Below are 26642 nucleotides of genomic sequence, written 5' to 3'. Positions count from 1 at the left end.
CATGTCTTTGGCAGTGAATTTATTCACATATCCAAATTAGAAGCAGTATTATACTTGAGCAGATATTAGCTTTCAAGTAGAATAGAATGACATTGTTTGGTGTTTGTTACATCGTGGCAGAAACCAAATCACAATTTTATCTTACTCACTTGTGTTGAATCCTTGTTGAAGTAAAGCGCTTTGTCTTCACATTAGCCATGTCTGCATTAAGATTTTCTTCCGTCCTCCTCTCCTTAATCATTTTTTTCCTTTTATAAGTCTCTGTTTCCACAATGATTCAATTAATGTTGATCAAAAATATTGCAAACTCTGACACTATTAACAATTAAAATCCTGAAATTTGTAAATTATCTATGTGCCGTCTCCAAATTTATTAACCAACCCTTTGTTCTTTCAACTAAGTAATTTACCCAAAATTGTGAAAAAAAAATTAAACCCAGCACTGATCCCTATGGCACAACACAGTACATCTTGCAAATCAGAAAAAGAGCCATCTATTCCTACTGTTTCCCATTAGTCAGTGATCTGGTCAATGCTAATGTTGTCTCCTACTCCATGAGATTTCCATTTCCACAATAACCTTCGACACAGCATCATACCAATTGCTTATTGTAAATGTAAGAATAGCACATCCACTAGCTTCATTTTAGCCAGAGAAATTTATTCAAAGAATTCAAATGTGAATTCTTTCTACAAAATCTTATTGATTTTACCACATTATGGACTCTGAGTAATGCAATGTGGAAGGCTTTTCGGCCCAACATGCCCCATCTACCATAGTCCCACCTGCCTGCATTTGGCCCATATCCCTCTAAATCTATCTTATCCATGCACCTTCATTGAATTACATAGATTTTTTCTAAGTTCCCTTCTATTATGTCTTTAACAGTTTATTCATTTTTTCCATGACAGGTGTCAACCTAACATCACCACTATCTACTCTAACTGATAGATCTTGATGATGTTATGTGAGATTGTGGATTGGGATGGATGGAACATTAAGGATTCCATTAGTAACAGTACAGGAGCAGGTACAAAGCCACTTCTGTATCTGTAGAAACAAGGAACTGCAGATGCTGGTTTACAAAAAAAAGACAAAGTGCTAGAGTAATTCAGATCAGACAGCATCTCTGAAGAACACAAATAGATGACGTTTCGGGTCAGGATCCTTCTTCAACTGACCAAGTCTGAGGCAAACTTTAGGCTGTTAGTCTGAAGAAGGGTCCAGATTCAAAATGCTAGCCACGATAATGTAACAGTACATGTGCCCAACCTGCAAGACAAAGCAATCAAATGCAAAGGAAAGTACTTTAGTACCCAACTCAAAGCCACACTTGGTCAAGAAATAAAAAGGAAACACAATTCGACCCACCTTGCAGCGATCGCAGCTGATTCCTTTCGTCTTTTCTGTAGAGCTCCACAATTTCTTCTATCTGTCGGTAATAATTCTGGATCAGTCCAGTTGCATCTTCCATGATCACATAGACACTCTCTGTTGCTCTCTCTACCAGTAGATTCTAAAATATAATCAAACACACCAATATCTGATTAATTATTTTCTAATTTTGTGGAGAAACCCTCCTAAATGTCAAAGCTAGAGATTAAGAGGAAGTTTTGGCTCCACAGTTACTGCAGTGACATATTTTAAACACACTTTGACATTTAGTTGCTGTGATTAAACACACTTCATAGTAAATAATTTAAAGCAAAAAGAAAACCAATGAAAGTAGACCCAAAAAGCTGGAGTAACTCAGTGGGACAGGCAGCATCTCTGGAGAGAAGGAATGGGTGACGTTTCAGGTCGAGACCCCTCCAAAACCAATGAGGTTGTTTCGTGGAAGATGCAAGATTCCTTGATACAAGGTCATTTTTGTGTTTACTGTTGCAGTTTTGACATGGTGCACTGTCTGTGGACTGTTATATGAAAATCCTGCAGGATCTAATTAATTTAGCACCTGAATTCTCTGGTGTTAAAGCTAACAACAAACAGTCATATGCAGAACAAGCCAGTTAGTCTCATGCCTCTACTCCATCCTCATAGCCCTTCAAGTCTCTACCCAGTTTCTTTTTTAAGTTATTAATTAATCATTATCACTAAACATCCCTGCTGTATCTCTCATGCAAAGTTGATATCTATTTTTACTAGAGATCAAATATTGAGTTGTGATAAAACCATCTTGATGATAACACATTGTACCATACCATATTGTATCATATTATACCATACTGTGGATCAGGAAGCATGTGGACATCAAAATGCATGGGAATTAACCATCTTTGCAATTGAATTGGATGTTCTTGCTTATTTTTCCAAATGACGGATACAGGTTATCAATTTTATCCTTTATGCAAAAGCTTGAATAATCTCTAAGGTCTATTGCAAAAGGGCGCCCTCTACTGCACTGATATTTTAGTTGCAGATATTTAAGCTATAAACACAAGGTGATGTGTTAGCATGCATGTGTCTCAGGTCAGACTGCTGCCTTTCATCCATGCAACATATATTCATCTTTCCACTCATCACCAACCCTCTAGGAAAGACTAAAATTAACCCTAAATTAATAATATGATAAAATTACCTCTACATAAAGATTCCACGACCTTCTCCAGCACAATACAAATAACAGTACATTGGCTGCAACAGAGTATACATTCCCAATTAATTTAGCTTAGTTTGGATTATAAGAATTATGTTTGCTTCTCAGGAATGTTACCTTGAGTTTATCTGTGCTGTCTTTGTGATTCTGCTTGGCTGTGTTGATTCTAGTTTTCTGGACTAGAGCATGGCCTATCACTTGAACCATGTGATGCAGCAAAAGATCCATGAGTGCCTGGGATTCTGCATTGAGTTGCTGGTGAAGGAGTGACTCAGTCTCTTGGCACAACTTCTCCTTTTCATTTGACAATCTGGACACCTATCAGAACATATCAAATGCAATTATCTTACAGATAAAAGTGACGTAATCTTAGGTTCTCTTTCAATTTGTGGACAATGGAACCTTGAATCCAAAAATGGACTTCATTTCAATCCCACCTCCCTGCATCTTGTCATCCAGCTACTTTGTGGTGTGTGCTTAAAACACTTGTCCCAGATCTCCACCATCTTCAGTGAAATACATTTTTCTAAACTCACTGCTAATCTTTCTGCCAATTATTTTGAAGTACATTTTCTCTAGTTCCTGGTCACTCTGCTAAAGAAGCAAAATCCTTACTGTTGATCTGCCAAAGCCTCTCAATTATATTTCTTAATTACATCCCCCCTCTGTATCCTTTGCTCTAGCGAAAACATCACCCAATCTCTCCTGAAAACAACAATTCTTTAGGCCAGGATTTATTCAAGTTTAATGTAGAATGTACTGACAATAACATTTTATTTTAAAAAGACACCTAAATATTACAAAGGTGAGAAGAAAATCTTAAATTAAAGTTTGGCAGAAAGTATGAAATATTTATCCGTGGTAGGTTTGATGAGTACCTGGTTCTCTGTTAATTTCTTGCTTTCATCTTCATGTTCATCCCAAATGGGAGGTTCTTTCAATTGCTGTTCTCTTAATTCATCCAGCTGACATTTCGTCTTGTAAAGCTTCATTTCCTTGAGTGTCATTAGACTAAGATGCCTCACAGTTAACTGTCTAACCACAGACTGTAAAGCTGTCTTCTGCTCCAGCACAATGTGGTTAGACATCCTAAAATATTAAACAAAACAAACAATTACATCTTTGCAGATTTTTCAGGCATATTTTTTTTAATTAATTTTACCGAACTACTCTTGTGACTTGAATGAATAAAGCCATTCGGGTCAGATTAGGATCAGCACAGGTTGGGAGTAGTCAAGAGATTTATTTTGTGAATAGGGAAGAGAGCAGCTAGTTCTAAATCATTCATAAGAGAAACAGAAGCAACTTGTCTCAGAATTGAAGGAAGTGAAGTCAAAATTCATTTCCAGACTGGAGACTACAAACTAAGACTAAACATTCAACAGTGTACAAAGAAAGGTGTACCATCTTTCAGATTTAATATAAAAATTAAGGTCTTATATCTTGTTTGGGCAAATGAAATGATCTTATGATTCCATTTGGGAAAAATAAAGTAAGGATGTTCTCACATGGCCTGGTCAACATTTATTTGGTCATAAGTGAGAAGAGCAGAATTAGGCCATTCAGCCCATCAAGTCTACACCACAATTCAATCATGGCTGATCTATCTCTCTCTCCGAAACCGCATTCTCCTGGCTTCTTCCCATAACCTCTAACACCTGTACTAATCAAGAAATTCCTCCTAATTTCCATCCTAAATTAATGTCCTTTAATTCTGAGGCTATGACCTCTAGTCCTAAACTCTCCCACTAGTGGAAACATCCTCTCCACATCCACTCTATCCAAGCCTTTCACTATTCGGTACGTTTCAATGAGGCCCCACCTGTTTCTTCTAAACTCCAGCGAGTACAGGCCCTGTGCCGTCAAACACTCATCATATGTTAACACACATTTTTGTTTTCTTTCAAGACAACAGGGACTTGATTTTCAATATTCATTGAGTGTGAAGCAGAGACAGATGGAGGGCATAATCAATAGCCTATAAAAGCAGTCTCATTCTTTAAACTTCATGGAGTATGCAGTCAAAAGTGAATGGAAGTCACGACATTAGAGTCTGCCAAAATGATATATCAATGGGATAGGTTTAAAAGAAAAGAAAAGGTAACAAGAAACAGCTATCATGAAGATGGTCATAACAGAGTTGTTAAGCAAAACTTGTATACTTTTGCAAGGGATGTAATACATTGCCGGAAAAGGTGACATTCCCTAATTTTGCACAATGACTCTTTACAGTGGAACTTAACACTCAAGTCCCAAGGCATCATCGGCTTTTAATTTTTTTTTTTGTTCAATCACTAAAAACAAATGGCAATTCTATTGTACAAGACCTCTACTAGACAAGAGACTCTTCTGGCTCTGTATTCTTGAAGTAGCAGGGAAGTTATAGATCAATGGGGGTGGGTTAGAGAACATCAGGCTTGGAGTTGGCAGCAACCAGGGGCAAAGTGGGATTGGGTCTGTCATATTTGCAGAACAGGTAGACAGGGTGGGTCCCAGGCATTGTTGGACATGTATCTCGAGTCTTGGCAACACTGGCAGAGAGAGATGGCGATGAAAATTGTAGCCTAAGGAGGAAGTACCTACAAGACAATGGATGCTGCAAGAAACTGCAAAAGAACAAAGAAGATCCAAGTTCACAACCAAGAACACTGCTTTGCTATCTGAAGTAGACAGCAAGAATTAGAATGTCAATGCTCATTCTACAATTATGTCTCAAGGCACAGCCTTAAAGAGACAAAAATATAGTAAGAGAATAATGTACAACATTTCAGTTATTTCACCATGTTTACTGTAGGCAAGTTTGAATAATTCATACTCACTTCTCATCTAGTGCAGTCTGCTTCAATAGGAAATTTTGAATAATCTGTTCCTGATAATCAACCAGATGCTTCTGTTTAGCTGAATTAAGTGCCTGTTCGTTTAGCCATTCCTGAATTGTGTAATAGGAGGTACAAGTCTTATAAAGAAAACATTTTTCAAAATGAGCTGCAACTCAGCAGTTTACAGTCAGTTAACACATTTGTTTTCAGACTGAATATCTTATGATTTCTTGTAAAAAAAATACTGCTTGTGGGATGCAAAGATCAAGGGAGGTTCTATGCCTGGAAAGGTTTTGCCATTGTTAAATAAAACCTACGGTATTATCACTCCAGACAACTTTAATAGACAATACTTTAATAATGTAATACCTAGAAGTGGTTAGAAAAAGCATTACAGGCAGAAATCCAGGACCCCCGTTGCAACAATGCAGAAAGGCTGCAAATCATTTAGTTCACTTACCTGCTTCATTTGGACCAGTTTTTCTTGGAATAATGTCAAATGCCACCTTCTTTCCTCTTCTGCTGCCTGTTTACTTGCACTTAGCTCCTGCTGCATTTGGTTTCTCAGGTTTTCCATGGCAGATGAGGATACCTCAATAAGGTTGGGCAGAGTTTCTGAAAAAAGCTCCTCGATCAATTTGTCCATAGTGCGTGATGAGGCAAATTGCAGGTTCTGTTTGAAACAATGTGACCAGTTTACTAAAGCCATGTCAGTTCCACACCAGTGCAGCTAAAGAACAAGCACCAAAAAAAGGCACAGAAAAGTTCAAAGGTAACTCAGTCAGTTGGGCAGCATCTCTGGAGAACATGAATTGGCAATGTTTTGGGAACCTTCCTCAGACCCACTGAGGTACTCCAGCATTTTGTCTTTTTTTAGTAAACCAGCATCTGCAGTTCCTTGTGCTTGTGATCACACACCAATTACCTTTGCCAAATTATTTTCAATTTGAAATATACATCCTTCAAACTCATTCATACCTTTATCTGTAGGTTACAACAACGGAGATTGCTTTTTTTTAAATTTGAAGGAGCCTTGTGAATCCACCATGTAGATATATTTAAGCTAACTGGAAACACAGCTGCAGATGCTGGAAACCTGATTTTAAAAAACTGATGGAGGAACCAGCAGGTCTAGCACCATCTATGGAGCGAATGGACAGATAACACTTTGGGTCCAGGCTCTTCGTCAGATAAAACTGGTGTCTCTCCATTCCCTGTACAGATACAGCCTGACCTGCTGAGTTCCTTCAGCAATTTATTTTGCTGTTTGGCCTAATGGGGGGGGGGGGGGGGGGGGACGTGAGGGGGAGGGGGGGAGGGGACGAGAGGGGGAGGGGGGGAGGAGGAATGACTGAATCAACATTTATATGAACTGCACCGGCATCTTTTGTCTCCAGATTTTGCCCTCTCTTTGGTTCAGATACAGGAAGTTTCTTTTTGCTAAGCTTTGAGAAAATATGATTCTGTCAGTAATTAAAAAATGATGCAATTTTCTTGAATGAATAAACCTAATCTACATAACAATATGCATGGATAAACAGTATGATAAAGTCCCTTAAGTACAGAGGATTAGAATCTTCCTGCTGAATGATCAATCATGACAGTTGGCAGAGGTTGATTTTAGACATGCTGATATTTAAGGGCCTGTCCCACTTAGGCGATTTTTTAGGTGACTGTCAAAGTAGTAGCAGAACACCAAAATTTTCTTTTACCATATGACAATGCCGAGTCAGGTCGAGATTACACCATCTTCGGAAGTATCGTGAAAATTCCCACGCTGTCAATGCTTCTCCGGTGTCCTAATTTTCGCTGAAATCATTGACAAGTCGGTAAGTAGTTGAGAGTTTTGAAATATAACATCTTGCCCGTGTTACTTGAAAACCAAACTTCACGGTAACAAGGAATAAACTGGATTTACTTCCAGTTTAATAATAGCAGTATTAGGAAATTTAATTTAAAAAGTGGTTAAATGGATTTTTGTGCGGAGTGTGGGCATTCTTTGAAAATGTACGGGAGATGCATATCTGGTTTCTGGGTTGGGAGCCTACTTTAAATGTAATCGCTGATGGCCATAAACATCGCGAAAATTCGCACGCTTACCTGACCGTCAAACTGTCGTCTCCAACCTACCCTTGAAATGTCCTGACGGTAAATAAATTGGTTAAACACAAGTATTTTATGGTATCTTCAAATGACTTTACTTATTTTAATATTATGTGCTTCTAAATGCATCTAAGAGAACCTAGCAAACCTGGGGACAGCAGGCGACAGCGCCCGCAATAAGCAACGATACCTGCCACCGAGAAATTTCACTCCGGTTGATTTCTCAGCGATGTGCTGAGATCCACTATGATTCTTGGGAGACTCCTCACGATCATGCCCACGACACCCCGGCAAACTGTCGGCGACAGCCTAGTCACCGGCAGTCGCCTTACAATTGCCTGAGTGTGACAGGCCCTTTAGTTTATTGTTGTCATGTGTACAGAAGTACGGCAAAAAGTTTTGTTGTGTGCTTTCCAATCAGTGAAAAGACTATAACTGATTAAATCATACAATGATGTGAACCCCTAAGACTAATTCAAGATCAATTACAGAGGCATTATACTACAATGAGCATGAGGTATGCTGCCATCTCACCTTCCAGTTAGCCTTGTTACAACACTCAGACTCAATAATAAATTCAGATAACCAACCTTTACAGTCTATATCAGAACTGGCTGTTTCTGGTGTAATGTTAACTCAGTTTTCTTTCTCCACAGATGCTGACATAGAAATACCCTGGGTATTTCTAACAATTCTTTCATTTCAGATTCCTGGCAACTGCAGTGTTTTTTAAAAATCTCAGTTCTTGTACTTTTTCCTCTGTCCTCATTCATTTCTTTAGTTACATTTTCTCAAAACAGATTTGAGATTGACAAACCTTCCACACATTCTCAGCATTTATGCCATGCAGTATCTCTCAACCTCCATCCTATCACAGACAACCATCTTCACTTCCGGTTCACTGCAATTTAAAACATGTTTAATTTCCATCTGATGAAAGGTCATTGACATGAAATGTTAATTTTGTTTCCAGAGATGGTTCATGAACTATTGCGCATTTAAAATTTAAATTGTTAAAAAAAAATTAAGGCTAGCAGTTCGCAACTTTAATCAAATATATGAAACATGAAAATAGAGTACACGTTGAGTAGGCATTGAAGTCAATAAAGTCAATAAAGTGCCTCCTCCACAGGCACACTCCCACCTGCACCCTCCGCTCTGCTGCTGCCAATCTCCTATCCCCCCACATCTGGACCAAACTCAGATCCTCGGGGGACAGGGCTTTCTCCATCGCTGCTCCCACCCTATGGAACTCACTACCCCAAACCGTCAGAGACTCCTCCACACTCACCACATTCAAAACATCACTGAAGTCTCACCTGTTCAGTACTGCCTTCAACCACTGAAGATCACCTCACCTTCTGTCTCCTTTCTCTGTTCGTTTACTTATTTATCTATTTATTCACTTCCCTATGTTCTCTAAATCCCTGTAAAGCGTCTTTGAGTATATGAAAAGCGCTATATAAATGTAATGCATTATTATTATTATTATTAAAAGACCAGAAGAGCCGCGATTCCTTCAGCTTCTCCCACTGGAGAAAAATAAAATTGCAATAACCTTCCCTCTTTGATCACAAATGTTTCCCTCCAAACTTAAAATCTTTTCAGGCTTCTGCTGCAAAATAATCCTGATAATTAAACTACAACTGTTCTTATATTCAACCTCTAAATAGTTTAGAAAGATGTACAAAAAGTGAAAACCATATTAATTAGAGGTCTGAAGAAGGGTCTCGACCCAAAACGTCACCCATTCCTTCTCTCCAGAGATGCTGCCTGACCCGCTGAGTTACTCCAGCATTTTGCGTTACCTTCGATTTGTACCAGCATCTGCAGTTATTTTCCTACACATATTAATTAGAGCTGTAAGGGTATGCATTGGAGCTCACCTTCCACAGCTCAGTAACTGCCATGGCACCTTTATGATCCTCTTCATCCTCCACGTCACAACGGCTCTGCCTGTGGCGGTCCTCAAGTTCATGATAATTCTATCTAGTCCAAAGTGATATTATTATGCACTGTACTACAATACTCCTCTACTTTCATTCAACCTACTTGCTAAGTCAGATTCCGAACATATAGCGTTTGCACAAGAACCACATGAATGGGTATTACTTTTTTAAAACAGCATCAATATTGCCTCAGCAGAACTAGCAGATGAAAATGCTGTCCCTTTTTAAAGAATGAAATCCTGCACATAAACAACAATGACAAACACCACCTTCACCTTTCCACTTTGGCCTTTTCTGTTTGCGGACAAAAGTATTGGAGGTTTAGATTTTACGAATAGTTTCACTAATATATTGCAATTCTTCTTCGCATGGAATCATTAACATTAGGAATCATTACATACAACCGCCTGGCATCTATGTGGAATGGAGTGTTGCTGATTGCATGAGAATTGCTCCAAAAATGTAACTACATCACACCCTAGTATTTTATGCATTAGCCTTTAAATAAATTGCCAAACTACATGCCAGCTCCTTACTCTTTCAACAATATTTTAGAGTGCAATTCTTTATTTTTCGGTTAAACAGTATTAACATAAAAAATCACAATAACAAATCAAATGACTACTTCCTATTATATGCTGCGTCAATCTTCAAAAAGAGTTGCTGATAATCAGCATACAAGTGCACTGCCCTCGTGTAAAAGTACACACTAAAAATGTCTACACTCATTTTAAATAATACAAAATTAAATGTACTGTTTGGTCTCTTTTGCATGACAAAACAGCTAAACGTTTTATGAAATTTCACAAATTTCCTTGAATTGTTTGCTGGTTACATGAGTATTCCGCATTAATAAATGCTGGGAATATGAGAGTTTACATTTGTCTGCATAAGATCACAAAGGCATACATAGTACGATCAACAACATATGGTGAAGAAAAGGTAGCATTAGAGAATTACGACACAGATGCAAGGGGCTGAGAGTGGTCTATGTTTGCCTGTCTATGACACAAAACAAGGGGAAAAAGGAGCAATTTCATGGGAAATCAGCAGCTCCCAAGACAAAAAGGAATGAGACATTTACATTTCCTACCATGACTGCACCTATGACATAGAAATTGTTGAATGCAAGCTTTAGGACTGTTCTTCTGGTTTTATACCATTTTCTGCTAACAAGCAGCTGCCAAACTTTAAAGTGTGGACTACAGTAATGTGGAGGGCAGCTGCAGCTTCACGTTTGTTCCCTTCCTATTCTTCCTTTGCCAGCCCGTGGACTTACCAGCAGGGAACCATAAGACATCACAGCTCACAGGTAGTGTTGGAACATAGGGGGAACCAAGTTTCTGACTCCCTTTGTATCAGGGGAACTCAACAATTTCTGCTTTCCAAATGATACAATCGCTAGCATGGGATAGCCACCCTCGCACCCAAGTCATCAATCGATTATTGAATATGTTCTCGAGTCAATATTTTGCCTTTTGCAAAATAAAACTGGCACGGACAGTATTAGGTGAATTGCTAAATATGTGGGTTCAATGCTGATGGAGTCTACTGGAAAGTGATTCCTTTGCTGTTCACCTCTTCCATGCTGCAAACAAAGTTGCATCAACATGTTAAATGCACGCTTTCTAATCTCAAATCTATTTTCAGTCTGACCTTAATAAAATCATCTGGAGCAATTATTTGCCTAGCTCTGTCCATCTGAATCCTAGCATCCTTGCTTTGTGTCTCTTCAAGTCTCTTCATCAGAGTCCTGCGCCGTCTCTTCATTCCCGAAATGATGCCTTTGGTCTGCTTGGAAAATTCTAAAAGGAATATGCAGGTGCAAGTTCACACAACTGTTTTAAGGAGCAAAGGTTATTTGCTCTGCAATTTCTGTACTATCCTCTGGAATGATACAAACAGAAGTCAATGGTTTAAAAAGCTAAAACCACCATTCGTCGGATAAGGGCTCTTCACAACACACAACAGAAATAAATCATAAGCACAGTGGAAATACCAAACCCTTTCTATCCTGGATTTATCCTGTTGCAGCAACAGAACACTACCGACCACCCCTTGCACTACATGAACTTGCTGTAGAATTGTTTTTCATTAATATCTCTACTCTTTTCCTGAGAAGGATTAGGAAGGTTGGCATGTCCTCAACAACTCTCACTAACTTCCACAGGTGCACCATAGAAAGCAATTTATCAGGATGCATCCCAGCATGGTATGGGAACAGCTTCATCCAAAACTGCAAGAAATTGCAGAGAATTGTGGACGCAGCCCAGACCATAACACAAACCATCTTCCCTTCCATTGACTCACGCTGCCTCAGGAAGGCCACTAGCATAATCAAGAACGAGTTGCACCCTGGCCACTCCCTCTTCTCCTCTCCCATCAGGCAAAAGGTATAGAAGTGTTAAAATGCACAGCTCCAGATGCAGGGACAGTTTGTTTCCAGCTGTTATCAGGCAACTGAACCATCCTACCGCAACCAGAGAGGGTCCTGAACTTCTATGTACCTCGTTGGAGATGCTTAGACTATCTTTGCTAGGACTTTTCTGGCTTTATCCTGCACTAAATGTTATTCATGTTATTCCCTTTCTCATGTATCTGTAGACTGTGAATGGCTTGATTGTCATCATGTATTGTCTTTCTGTTGACTGGTTAGCATGCAACAAAAGCTTTTCACTGTACCTCGGTACACGTGACAATAAGCTAAACTGAAACATCTATCGGAGTTTTTTTCCTTTTACACTGTTTTGTATAATATATGTTTATGGATTATTTATGTTTGAGTTTAGTTCTCTACATCGGCGAGACCGAGCACAGGCTCGACAATCATTTCGCCGAACACCTCTGCTAAGTCCGAATTAACTTACCTGATCTCCCGGTTGCTCAGCACTTCAACTCCCCCTCCCATTCCCAATCTGACCTTTCTGTCCTGGGCCTCCTGCATTGTCAGAGTGAGGCCCAGCGCAAATTTGAGCAAAAGCACCTCACATTTCACTTGCATAGTTTACACCCCAGCAGTATGAACATTGACCTCTTTTTTCAAATGGCCTTTGCTTTCTCTCTCTCTCCATCCCCTCCCCTTCCCAGTTCTCCCACCAGTCTTACTGTCTCTGACTACATTTTATCTCTGTTCCACCCCCTCCCCTGACATCAGTCTCAAGGAGGATGTTGACCCGAAAGTCACCCATTCCTTCTCTCCAGAGATGCTGACTGTCCCGCTGAAGAGACACTCCAGCATTTTGTGTCTACCAGCAGAAAGCAATACATGATTACAATCGAGTCATCCACAGTGTACAAATGCATGGTAAAGGGAATAACGTGACTGATATTTAGTGCAAGATAAACTCCAGTAACGTTTGTGTGATGTCTGAGTCTATGTGCCTGTGATGCTGCTGCAAGAAGATTTTCATCATACCTGTAACCTTGCCTTATTTTTGCATAGGATAATAAACTCAACTTGATAAAATTATTTGTTTCTCCAAATGTAAGTTAATCCAGTCCTTAGGATGTTTTTCCCAATAACTTCCCTACCACTTACGTTAGACACGCAGGCCTGTAATTACACGAGTTATCCCTGCTGCCCTTTTTGAATAAGGGTATAAGAAACATCTGGTATCTTACCTGTGGCCAACATAGATTTAAACATATTAATCAGAGCCCCAGCGTAGACTTACCATTATTTAAAGTGTTCACATAACCCTGAAACAAATTTTGTAATCTGGCTGTTATCTCTTCTTTTTGCCAAGATGCCAATTTACCATCTGTGGCGAGAATGTCCAGAACAGATGTCACCATCTTCAATATGTTTTTGCTTTCCTGCTGAGCAAGCCACTTGAGTAATTGAAAGCTTTTTGCCATGAATTTCCAACGCATCACCTTATCCAGAATAACCTATTAGAAAACATAACATTAGCATACATAACAACAAACAACAGTACAAGGGCGGTGCAGCGGTACAGTTGCTGCCTTACAGCGCTAGGGACCTGGGTTCGAACCTGACTACGAGTGTTTGTCTGTACGGAGTTTGTACGTTCTCCCTGTGACCTGCGTGGGTTTTCTCGGCATCTCCGGTTTCCTCCCACACTCCAAAGAAGTACAAGTTTGTAGGTTAATTGACTTGGTATAATTGTGAATTTTCCCTAGTGTGTAGGATATTGTTGGTATGCGGGATCGCTGGTCGGTGGGCCAAAGGGCCTGTTTCCGTGCTGTGTCTCTACATAAAGATAATGTACCAAATGAAGCGTAGCTAAATGATTGGAATAGTTTAACTTCTCATGCACATCATATAAACCTTTATCAAGCATGTGGTTATGCAACATTGTTGCACATCTGCAGAATAAGGATTAGTTGCTGAGCTAAGGTGGTTGCAGTGCTTTTCTAAAACTTTTCTAAGACCTCAACCTAGAGTGGTCGAGCAATATTTGAACCCAACTATTGCTGGCAGTCATCTCCAAATTAAAAGTTTAAATTGAGAAACTGGAGCAGGTATTTCAATATATTTTTTTAAGGTTAGTAAATTACATCAAAGGTAAGCATTTTTCCACCTCCAATTAAGAAAACAATGCTTCACTTTCCTTATATAAAGATCAGTATGACTTAAAGTGATGGAAAGATTAGCAATGCTTTCATTCAACTTGCTTGCTGTTGCTCAATTTGAATATTTTTAGAGACACAATACTCTGCACAAAGTGCTGGAGGAACTGAAGAAGGGTCCTGACACAAAACATAATTTGTCCATTCCATCCACAGATGTTGCCCGACCCGTAGAGTTAATTTTTATTTCAATACATTTGTTCAATATTTTATGCAGAAAAAAGGTTAGATTTGGTTACTCCAAGTCAGCCTAGACACGTGCAACACAGACAATCCTAGCTACGTGGGTATGAAGTGATTAATTACATGCTCATGACCAACAGCTTTGCTATCAAGAGCTGTAAAGAACTTTAACAAGATGATATGCTTTTCCTTGGGCGCAGCATTAGTGGAGAGGAGCAGTCAACAGCAGCATTCTTGCACAAATGGAGAAGCAAGAGGAATTATCCTACTCTTACTGGTCCACAAAATTTCCCTTAGTCAATGTTCCGAGGGCATGTTTCATTGTGCACTCTCGAGTTTACCACACCATAGGTCAAATCACAGGGAAAAAATCTCTGTAAATTAACAGCCTGGTTAAAAGCTGCAGGTGAACTTGTCGTTGCTGCAAAACTATGGATTAAAACTTCCATATATTGGGAATAATTCATTATTACCACATACCGTGACTTGCAAAGTCAGAACATCAGTTAACTGACTCTCGACCTGCGACATTTTTTCACGTATGTTCTCCATTACCGCCTCCACGGTGATTTTAGGAAGCTCAGAATGATTCAGCAGGAAGAAATGGGGGCGTTCGGTTTGCTGGAAGAATCCAGTCATCTGAAGGACAGTCAAATAATGATAAACTAGACCAAGTGGACCCGTTGCGCCCAAACCTCTCCTGCATTGGTGCAGCACCCTCTCCTCCCCCCCCTCCCCTTACCTCCCCCCCCTTCCCTCCATCCCCCCTTATCCTCCCCCCCTCCCTCCCTAGGAGATAGATTTAAACTTTAAAATGTGAATAACTTTTAAAATATAACACCGATTTCAATGAAACTTCTTCCATTAGCACCAAAGGGATGACGGTGAGTAAGGTGGACCTAAAATTGTCCCGCTATCGTGTACTGTTTTGGCTGTAGTTCAGGACAAACATACAAGAGTTTTAGTTAATAGATGAATCCTTAAATTATCTGTCTTCTGTACATCATGAGAAAATATGACTTAGAAGTTGCATGAATTGGAGTTCCAAAAGTGGCAATATGAATTAGCATATTTGCTGCTTATCTACCATGATAAAGATCATAAGTGATAGGACCAGAATTGGCCATTCAGCCCATCAAGTCTACTCTGCTATTCAATCATGGCTGATCTATCTCTCCCTCCTAACCACATTCTCCTGCCTTCATCCCATAATCCTTGGCACCCTACTAATCAAGAATCTATCTTTCCCTGCATTAAATATATCCAAGGACTTTGTCTCCACAGCCTTCTGTGGCAAATAATTCCACAGATTCACCACCCTCTGACTAAAGAAATTCCTCTTCATCTTCCTAAAAGAACATCCTTTAATTCTATGACCTCTAGTCATAGATTCTCCCGCTAGTGGAAACATAAAGGGTTTTGGAAATCATGTTACCCTGCAATTTACCCACAGATTCCTTTTGTCTAAATAGGCAAGATAGGTCTTTTCAGTTTCCTGCTCACTGTTTCTCCGAGGCAGTCTTGCATTTAGTGACCAAAATGTTAACCTTTGTAAAGATATGCACTTGGTTATGCAGGGAATGGATGGGTCTGGATCATGTGCAGGCAGGTGAGATTAGTTTATCTTGGCATTATGTTCGCCACAGACATTGTGGGTCATAGGGCACAATCCTGTGCGGCGCTGCACTAAGTTCTATGAAAGGAGATTTATCCCATTAGATATTCCTCATGCATCTGTTGTGTATGCCAGGAGAATGTTCAAATTAATTAAATAACCCAATCTCATACAGGCAAGTCATCACACTTGTCTTGCACAGATGGTGTAGTGGTCCAATTCCTGCATTATGAAACTACCCGTACACATGCAAGTATTACCTGTTGTATGGCACACTGAAAATAATCATGTTCATCCCTTTCAGTTTCTTCCAAAGTACAATGGTGCTCAGAGTCTTTCTCGTCAGCTGCATTTGACAACATTGGCTGATGTTTCTTCACCAGTTCTTTCAGTTCCTTTCAATTAGAATGGTTTTAATCAATTGTTACTGGGTACATTTAAAGGCCCATCACTGATGAACTGTCAATCTATCAAACAAAATAATTTACTTGAAGTTTGTTTTCTCAGCTACAATAGATTCCTTATAATATTGACTGATCTAATTATGTCTAAAATGATGTTCATTTTCACTTTATACAATTTCACCCTGCTCTCGGACCAAGAAACTTCCCATTTTAGAACAAAATGGGGATGATCACTTTGCTCAGGATATATTTGCTTCAGAATAGTCAGCAGGAGAAACAGGAATAGATTTTACACAAATCACATAAGGGTTACAGCAGTAAGGGATTTCAACTTCCTCCATTGAATTTTTAAGGACACCCAGGAGATATTTTTAAGCCAGTACATAGTGAGGCTAGAGATTGGGCAGGAGGGAATATAGGGAGACAAATAGTGGGAGACCATTTTAGGTGACAGTGACCATAATTGAGTTTCAAGATAGGACATTCATAATGAATGAAGAAGGCCTGGATAGTATTAAAGATGGCAATAGATTAGATGGTGAAAAAGGCCAGCGGGATACTTGCCATCATTAGCCAGAGTGTAGAATGCAAGGACAGGGAGCTTTGGTGCAACTTTTGTTAGGGCACAGCTGGAGTATTACAAAATTCTGATAATGGGCTGTTGTCAGTTTGGAAATCTCGATGGTTTGACATCTGATTCACTGGGTAACACTCTCCTTTAAGATTTATCAGGACATGGTTCCCATTCCCCTGAGAGTCACCATGACCCTAGTTCATCTGCTCCCCTGAGACTTGCTAGTCGCAGTGGAGCATGGATTATAATAATGTGAAATAAAATGTTTTAATCCAATTAAAACAAAGCAGCTGGGAATAAAACATTCCACTTGAATTAACAGGATGCTAGCCACAAACGCACACACGTGATATATATATATATATATATATATATATATATATATATGTACACACACACGTGTATACGCATGTGCATAAATACATATATATATATATACACACATATACATCCATGCAGATTATACATAAACACACACAATGCTACACTCGTACATTAAAACAAATAATTAATGGTTATTCACTCTGATAAAGCTAACAAGAAATTGTATGATTGAGTATTACCTTCTCTTGATTGGAAAGAAAATCCCTGTAGAAATTTTCATCAATTTTCTCCCTTAAATACAAATTATTCAGTTCTATTCTTAATAACTGAAGAAACATCTAAAGAAAAGAAATGGATGAATTCAGATCTCCTGAGTAGTAAAGATTTGACATATGCAATAGTAGCATCTGTGAATCAGTTTTTCCTATATACAATCTGATTGTGCAGTGTAACTTGTGGTGCAATCTAAATTGCCATATATACATAGAAGATTGCAGTCTAGAATGTTGCGTGAGAGGTTACTACATAATCACAGTAGGTTAAGCATGATGGGACCCTGTAACAAGCTGTCTTTCAGCTCTATAGGGTGAAATCCAAGAGCATTGTTCTGGCAATATTTCTGTCCAGGAATCTGGAATGATAAGTCTCAGCGAGGAGTTTGCCATATTTAATTTTAACCAACATAATCATCACAATTTTTTTTGTTTAGATATTTAACTTTCACTTTACAAACCTTGGGAAGTGAAGACATACATACCGAGCATTTTTCCTGATACATTTCTGCATCCAATTGTCTCAGACCTTGCAGGCTAAGTCTGTGTAGACCAAGGTCAGCCTGAGGACTGTCAAATATGAAGAAAGGATGTATTACATGCAAATGAACAACACTGAACAATATTAAATAAAGTCTGAACAGCTAGAAACCTTCCCATGGAGTTAATTCCAAGTTTATTAACAGTCCACCTAGATCATACTGTTTTCTACATCATGGTTTGAGGGGCAGTCTAAACTTGAGACTTAGAACCATGTACTAGCACATCACATGACATAGGGCAGCCCGAGTTATGTGATCGTCATGTTGGCACAGCCTGGCTGTGGTGCCACAATTAAATAAATATAAACATTTGAGCCTTTTTTTTTCTTATCAACCAATTTCTCTGACTTTGATCCAGTTCAATGGACCAAATGACCAGCTGCAAGTTCACTGGACAGATTTCTCAACCCAAGAGCGGGAAGATCTATGGAGGCTGGTGTCACCCTAACAGCCCATCATGAACAGGACCTCTGCCAAACAGAAATCTGAGCCACGCATTCCTTTTAGAGATTAGCCCAGTTAATCTCTCGTCAAATTTTGGTGGAACGTCTTCGCCATTACTTAAAAATGAAGGCTCCATTAAACAAGTCTGCACAACTTTTAATTAATCAACACACAAGGAACTGCAGATGCTGGTTTGCAAAGACAAAAAAATGTGCTGGAGCACTCAGCAGGTCAGACAGCATCTCTAGAAGACATGGATAGGTGGCTTTCCAAGTCAGGACCCCACTTCAGACTGATATTTTTGGTCAAAAGGGACCCGACTCTATTCATAGAAGGTAGAGGATTGTGGTGGTAGGGAGATATTCTGGCTGGAGGTCTGTGACTATTGAAGTTCTGCAGGGATCTGTGCCAGGACCTCTATTGTTTGTGATATTTATATATATGACATATATGGACATAATTTTAGATGAGTTGGGGGAGAAGGTTTGCTGACAACCCCAAAATTGCAGGAGTTGCAGACAGTGGCTCTCAGACGATACAGCGGGATATAGATCAACTGCAGAAATGGGCGGAAAAATGATAGATGGTGTTTAACCCAAACAAGTGTGAGATGTTGCCTTTGGAAGGTTAAATTGAAGTATACAGTTAATGGCAAGACCCTTAACAGCATTGACGTGCAGAGGGATCTTGGTGTCTAAGTTCAATGCTCATTGAAGGTGGCAGCACAAGTAGATAGGGTAATAAAGGTGGCATACAGTTTGCTTACCTTCTGGGTGAGCGGCATTGAATATAAGAGTCACGATGTCATGATGCAGCTCTATAGGACTTTGATTAGGCAGCATTTGGAATATTGTGTGCAGATCGGATCACCCCATTACAGGAAAATATGAGGCTTTGGGGAAGGTGCAGTGGAGTTTTACCAGAATGCTGCCTGAATTAGAGGGTTTCAGCTACAGGTGCAAGTTGCATAAACTTGGATTGTTTTCTCTGGAATGTCGGAGATTGAGGCGAGACTTGATAAAAGTATGTAAAATGATGAGGCATAGATAGGGTAGACAGTCAGAGCCTTTCTTCCAGGGTGGAAATGTCCAACACTGGAGAACATAGGTATAAGGTGAGAGGGAAAATGTTTAACAGAAATGTGCAGAGCACAAACATTGTGGGCTGAAGGGCCCATTCCCATGCTGTATTGGTCTATGTTCTGTGACTCAAAACATTGCCTATTCATGTCTTCCAGAGTTGTTGCCCGACTCGCTGAGTTACTCCATTACTTTGTGTTTTAATTAATCCACATCCTCTAAGTTTTCTTCACCTTAAAGTGGAATCTATAATACAACTTAGTCAACTTGAGGACCAAATCATATTAGCATTGTCCAACTCTGTTTCACTTCAAGACTAAACTTGCACATCCTCATTTAACGCCTGCCTACAGCCACACATATATACTGAGTAAACATATAAAATAATTTACCTTGAATAGGCCAGTATTTCTGGAAAAATGTTTACCATTAAAACCATTTCATCCTCATTATATGCTTTAGGATCCTGTGGTGAATAATTCCTTTGAAAGTAATAATAATCTCTTTCATCCATTCGACTGGGTGACTCCGATTCAGTTAAAGCAATATCTTCTTTTACTGTTTTGCTATGATCTTTCTGTCTCAAGTTCTCTAATAGAGAAGGGTTGGATGAGCCATCTGCTAGGGGCTGCAATAAATCGCATGGTTATTAATAATTAAGTGTGACATTATTGCAACATGGTGATAAATTAATAAACTTAAAAAAATTAAGACTTATTATGAAATAAAAAGTTATCCCATGTGGTTTCTTTGAATGGATGAGAAATCTCTTTACTCAGAGGTTGATAAACTGGTAGACTTCTTTCTCACACGTTTCCAGGTTGTTAAGTATAGATTAATTTCTAAACATGAAAGGCATTGAGGGATAAGGGGAAAGAATGATAATATGGTATTGGGATTATTATACCAGGATTGATGGATTGGAGAGTCTATTCCTTCTCCTATTTTCTGGTTTCCTATGTGGCGATCTCCATTTTTGAGTTTTGACCATTTAACTTGGAAAATCAGGCTGTTCATTATGATTATTTCAAATTTAGGTCAAATATAAATTAACTAATCGTGTACACAGATTTCCAAATAACCTTTTCTAGGAGTAAAAGTAGATTATCAGTCTACAAAATAACAGAGGTAACCATTCCGATACATGGATGCAAAGTAAAAGAACAATCAGATGGTTGTTGAATGGCAATATTTGTTATCGTTTATAACAATAACTGCATCACTTACCCTAAATTTTTGATTAATGGGATATATGACTCTTGCTTTCAGTGCAAAAGCAGCTATATTACTGTTGATTGACAATTCATCTTCCTGTAGAGTAAAATATATTAGCATATCATCATACATTCTACTATTAAAGTTTTTAATTTCTAGTCTTTGCACCAATCTTTTTATAATCATTATATAATCATTGAATACAGCAACAGCACCAAGACAATTCTATATCTCTGGCCTACAATTGTATATTCCAACAAATTCAATTATTTCCTAAAGTCCCAGTCCATCAGCAACTTGGCATCACCAAGGAACAGACTCCATTTTAAAAAGAACATGCCAGTCTTTGCACAATGGTCCTATTTTGATAATTTAGTCGTTTAAATAATTGATTTATTTGCTATGAATTTATAAAGGAATTCATTGCAGATTGAATTTAATTTAGTTTAGAGATACAGCACGGAAACAGGCCCTTCGGCCCACCGAATCCGTGCCGACCAGCATTTCCACTATCCTACACACTAGGAACAATTTACATTTTTTTTTACCGAAGCCAATTAACCTACATGTAAGGAATGTGGGAGGAAACCAGAGCACCCAGAGAAAATCCACGCGGTCACGGGGCGAGCGTATGAACTCCGTACAGACAACACCCATAGTCAGGATCGAACCCGGGTCTCTGGTGCTGCAAGGCAGCAACTCTACTTCTGGGCCACCGCGCCGAATGTTTTAATTTGTTTTAGAAAGTTATTTTACAACAACATTTAAGGACTGATTTGGGATGCTATGCATAGGGTCCAAGTTAATCATGCTTCAACCCACCCACACCCTGGCAGATCTATTTTCTGCCTGGCCAATGGGAATAAGAACTCAGTGTCAAAATTATCATTGGTGAGCAAAAGATAAGGATGTCCTCTCATTACTTTGGATATTGAATTACAGCAAAATACTCATGCTATAAAGCATCAAAGAATTCCTCTCCAGAATAGCAAATTAAGAGAAAAATGGAAGGAAAGCATCCCACCTCTTGAAGAACGGAAGCTCCTGCTTTTGTTCTTTCCATTGGTGTCTCAGAGTTGCTGTCATAACTCTGGATATCGTCAGAATAGGAACTGTCCTCATTTCCATCTGAACACATTCGCTGAAAAAAAAAAGACTAAATGGACCAACATTTAAAATGAAAACAAAGATTCATGAAGGTACAATGGTGGATGTTGTACCTGTGGATTTTAGTAAAGCTTTTAATAAAGTTCCTCATGGTAGGCTGATCCAGAATATTAACAGGACTAATGATTAAGAATAAGGGGTAGGCCATTTAGGACTGAGATGAGGAAAAACGTTTTCACCCAGAGAGTTGTGAATCTGTGGAATTTTCTGTCACAGAAGGCAGTGGAGGCCAATTCACTGGATGTGTTCAAGAGAGAGTTAGATTTAGGTCTAAAGGGATATGGGGGAAAAAGCCAGAACGGGGTACTGATCTTGGATGATTAGCCATGAACATATTAAATGGCGGTGCTGGCTCGAAGGGCCGAATGGTCTACTCCTGCACCTATGTTTCTATGATGGGATTCGCAATGACTTGGTAGTATGGATTCGATCTGGCTTATTCCCAGAGAGAAGATAGGTTGTGGTGGCAGGAAGATATTCTGGCTGGAGGTCTGTGACCAGTAGAGCTCCTCAGGGATCTGTGCTAAGACCTCTGCTGTTTGCGATGTATATAAACAACCGACTCGTAGATAGGTTGACGAGTACTTTTACTGATGACACCAAAATTAAAGGAGTTGCAGATTGTGAGGAATGCTGTCAGAAGATAGTGAAATATAAATAAGCTGCAGAAAAGGGTGGAGAAATAGCAGATGGAGTTTAACCCAAGCAAATCTGAGGTGTTGCACTTTGGGAGGTTGAATGCAAGTCAGAAGTGTAGTTATTGGTAAGATCCTTAACAGCAGTGATGTGCAGAGGGATCTCGGAGCCCGAGTGCATAGCTTACTGAAGGCGATAGTACAAGTAGATAGGGTGGTGAAGGTGGCATATAGTATGCTTGCCCTCATTGCCAGGGGCATTAAGTAGAAGGACCAGGAACTCATGATACAGCTTTATGTGACTTTGATTAGGCAGCATTTCAAATAATGCATGCAGGTTTGATTGCTCCACTACAGGAAAGATGTGGAATGCTTTGGAGAGGGTACAGAGAAGGTTCACCAGAATGCTGCCAGGATTGGAGGGTTTCAGCTACAGGGAGAGGTTGGATAGACTTGGATTTGTTTTCTCTGGAACATCAGAAGTTGAGGGGAGACGTGATAGAAGCACATCAAATGATGAGAGGCATAGACAAGGGAAAAAGTCAGAACCCCCCAACCACCTCCCCCCTCAAGATGGAAGCATCAAAGTCCAGAGAGCACAGCTTCAAGGTGAGAGGGGCAAAATTTGAAGATGTGTGGGGCAAATCTTTTTAAACAGATAGTGGTGCAGGCTGGAACACATTGCCAGGGGGTGGTAATAGAGGCAGGTACAATGTTGGCGATTAAGAGGCTTTTAGATAGACACATGAATGTGCAGGGAATAGAGGGATCTGGGTCACGTACAGGCAGTGGAAATCAGTTTAACTTGATATCATGCTCGGCACAAACATTGTTCCTGTTCATGTACCGTTCTATCCGTCTAAAATGCGAACTGTGCTTTCTTCACCATTCCTTTGTAATTGAGTAAACTGTTGCTTAACGCAGTCAAAACCTTTTATATGTTTTTTTAAAAAAATGATGAGAGATTACCTTTCTTTGCAAGACGGATTCCAAAACAAACACGTAAAACAGAACTGCCCCAATGGCACCCAGGATGACGCCCAGCACCACAGCAGTGGCCAGTAACCCGGTGTCAAACTGCACCTCGCTGGACGCGACAGCAAGCACCGTTCGCACCGCACAGGAATCGAGGCCAGAGTTGGTCCGAGTCATTGCAACATTGAATGATCTCGACCCGAAACCTATTCCTTTTCTCCAGAGATGCTGCCTGTCCCGCTGAGTTACTCCAGCACTTTGTGTCTATCTTCGGTTTAAAGCAGTATCTGCAGTTCCTCCATGCACATTGAATGGCAAGGACTGCCCTTCACTCAAGGAGCTGAAACTCTCAACAGCCCTGTTATTATCCACAGCCGTGACGACGCCCACACAAAATAAACACTGGAATCAGTCGAATTTCGTAGAAACAGAACTACATTAATTGCCTGTCGTCCAATGTGGGACATCCTGAGAATGGACGTGAAATGCACGATATAAATGTAAACGTTTTCCTATGCATATCTAAAAGGTCTGGGATCTTCGGGGTGTTTTCTTTTCACCCTTTCATTCGACATTTGTCCGCTCTCTGCGGCCGCCCAGCCTCGCATCTGCAGAAATCTGTAATCGACCTGAAAAATCCCCTTGGGTGGTCTTTCTTTATGTTGTTTTTCTTCATTCCAAACGAAAATAGAATCACATCGTTTTTAATTCTACACTGCGTGTGAAAAAAAATCGTTGCACCAGCCACATGCAACCACCCATCCACAAAAGAGAAAATTTGCCAGCGATTCACAATCACCAGGACATTCCTCAACTCTGCAGACTTGTCCGAACTTCCAGCGGTGGGCAATGCATGCCGGGAGCTGTAGTTATTCTCACGCTCTGCCCAATAGGAAAATACCCACAATCCCGAGAATAGGACTACATCGCCCGGAATCCTCTTCGGCCAGCGAATTGACAGCTGGACTGGCCATACACAAGGCGCAGCTGTCAACCAATCACTTTGGCGGATTTGGGGGATGCAGCCAATCGCTCTGTGCGAGGGGCGGGACCGAGCGCTCCCGGGACCGGGCAATGGCTGCATTGTGCACAAGTCCAGGATGAAGCTGTGTGTTCAACTAGCAGCGCTGGGCTTTAGCGAGGCCTGCAATGCCCAGCCTCACTCTCCAGAGCAGGAGGAGAAACCCGAGGACATAATGCACTCGATCTAAACTGCAAGGCTGCCCAGGACCCACTTGTGCAACTGTGTGCGGGATGTTTCATTCATCATTGGGACCAATGTCTGGGGAAACACTGAGGACTTGGCAACTTCATGATGGCTTGAGACTTGAACTCTAGTTCTGTCTCCGTCCGGCCTGATGTGTGTTTTAGGGATTATCTGCTTTTACTTTAATCACACGGCAAGTTAGCCACTGCCCTCCCGCTGAGTTGCGCTGTGTGGACCATGTAATGATACTTTAACCGAGTGAGCCGTGTGTCATGAAACTCAATGTCTCTCTACTCCTGTTTACTGCACTCAGCCACACTCTGCACAGTTCAGCGATGGCGGGTACCATGCAATCGCTGACGAATGCTTTCAAGCCACCTTCACCGACGTTCCAGGTGAATGGAAGAATTGAAAAGAGGTTGCAAGAACTTCCAAAGCCAAGTTCACGCCATTTCCCGGAGGAGAACAAACATCTTGGTCATCGGTCCAGGGAACAGCAGTGTGCGCCCTTCACTGGGCTTGACACTGATCACAAGGTAGCGTGTCCTCTGTTGGGTCACCATCAAGATATCTCTTATCTGATTGCAGCAGATGCGAAATTGAAAATAGCTCCTCGTTCGGAAATGAGTTGTTGGCTGGATAGTTTTACTCTCCTGTTATTTCTCAAGATTTTCCATTAAATAATTTATTGCATGTTATTGTAACTAGTTTTCTACAGTACTCGCATTTGCGCCCACGCACTCTATTAGAGCTCCAATGAGCCATTTTAATCCTACAATAATCCTACAATAATCTTTTAATACACTTCCATCTATTGCCGTTGACGGGGAAAGTTTTTAACGCGTCTAACTAACAACATTTGAACCACAGAGTAATCATGTACTTCCACTTTAATTTTGAAGTGTTTAGAAGGTTGGAGCTGCCTGCAGTCTGGGCCGACAGCAGATTCACCGGGTTTAAACTTGTATGACACTACACACACAAATCCAGGTAAGTGGATTTGGAATAGTTTTGCATCGGCCTATTACCATAACACCTCTAGGTTGCCTTTCTGCAGTGATCTATAATCGTTCTTTTTATGGTTGAATGCTGTTTAATGTGAAGGGTGAATGCATTATGGTTTATTATGAACTATCACAAAACATTCAAAGTGTGGGACCAGACTATGATTCATCTCCTGACACCTCAAGGTTTTTACACATCGAACTGATGCAACAGCAATGTGGTGGAAAACATTCTCTCTGCCTGGATGAGTTCAGTTCCAACCTAAACTCTGAAACTTCATTCTATCCAGGACAAAACAGCAACCTTGATTGGGACTGTAAAATCACCACCATTAACATATACTTTCTCCATCATCCACACACTATGACTGCAATATGAGCCATGGACGAAATTCACTGCCTTTACTTGCATAGCTAACTCTGACAACATTTCCTAAATATATGAACGGCATCACCAAGGATAACAGGAAGCTCATCAGAATGCACTTGTCACCAGGTTCCCAATGCAGATGCACACCATCCTGTTACAAATATAACACAATTTCTAATAGTCCTTCAATTCTCTGGCACTTCTGCTGAAGCCATTGAGAAATTGTGACCAGCTTCTGCAATTTCTCCCTTCATTCTTTTATCAACATGGACCTTGGGAATTATCTATTTTCAAAAATGATTTAAGCCCTTAGCTTTTCCTGTATCCATGTTTGTCCCACCCAATATTTCACGCTCGTTCATCTTAACTATGGTATCCTTATTTGTTCTTTTAGGCTTACTGGCATATTAAGCTTTTGGTGTCTGACACATCACCTATTCCTTCTCTCCCGAGATGTTGTCTGGCCTGCTGAGTTACTCCAGCATTTTTGTCTATCTAAATGTTTCCCTTTCTTATTTTTTCTTGCCCTCAAGCAGCTTGTTAACCAAGGATCTCTAAATTTGGTTGTCCC

At 40.1% G+C, this 26642-nt stretch overlaps 2 protein-coding genes across 2 annotated transcripts in view; one reads left to right on the top strand and one right to left on the bottom strand.

Annotated features, from left to right (window-relative positions):
* evc (EvC ciliary complex subunit 1) overlaps positions 1-24263 on the bottom strand; it is a 28277-nt gene extending 4014 nt beyond the window's left edge. Inside the window, exons 1-17 of the mRNA XM_078411905.1 lie at positions 23485-24263; positions 21738-21854; positions 20726-20809; positions 19891-20126; positions 17919-18003; positions 17401-17499; positions 16120-16254; positions 14725-14883; positions 13143-13359; positions 11125-11273; positions 9406-9504; positions 5877-6089; positions 5417-5526; positions 3476-3686; positions 2715-2915; positions 1373-1517; positions 150-261 (exon numbers count right to left, since the gene is read on the bottom strand). Of these exons, the coding sequence (XP_078268031.1) occupies positions 150-261; positions 1373-1517; positions 2715-2915; positions 3476-3686; positions 5417-5526; positions 5877-6089; positions 9406-9504; positions 11125-11273; positions 13143-13359; positions 14725-14883; positions 16120-16254; positions 17401-17499; positions 17919-18003; positions 19891-20126; positions 20726-20809; positions 21738-21854; positions 23485-23667 (2555 nt within the window). The 5' untranslated portion in view covers positions 23668-24263. The remainder of the gene's footprint in view (positions 1-149; positions 262-1372; positions 1518-2714; positions 2916-3475; positions 3687-5416; positions 5527-5876; positions 6090-9405; positions 9505-11124; positions 11274-13142; positions 13360-14724; positions 14884-16119; positions 16255-17400; positions 17500-17918; positions 18004-19890; positions 20127-20725; positions 20810-21737; positions 21855-23484) is intronic.
* Positions 24264-24566: 303 nt separating this feature from the next.
* The window catches only part of LOC144600321 (limbin-like), a 102094-nt gene continuing 100018 nt past the window's right edge, over positions 24567-26642 (top strand). Inside the window, exons 1-2 of the mRNA XM_078411893.1 lie at positions 24567-25233; positions 25600-25687. Coding sequence (XP_078268019.1) covers positions 24970-25233; positions 25600-25687 — 352 coding nt within the window. The 5' untranslated portion in view covers positions 24567-24969. The remainder of the gene's footprint in view (positions 25234-25599; positions 25688-26642) is intronic.

This window comes from Rhinoraja longicauda, chromosome 1 (assembly GCF_053455715.1).
Source record: "Rhinoraja longicauda isolate Sanriku21f chromosome 1, sRhiLon1.1, whole genome shotgun sequence".
Taxonomy (NCBI): Eukaryota; Metazoa; Chordata; class Chondrichthyes; order Rajiformes; family Arhynchobatidae; genus Rhinoraja; species Rhinoraja longicauda.
This window is presented reverse-complemented; position numbering and strand designations above follow the sequence as displayed.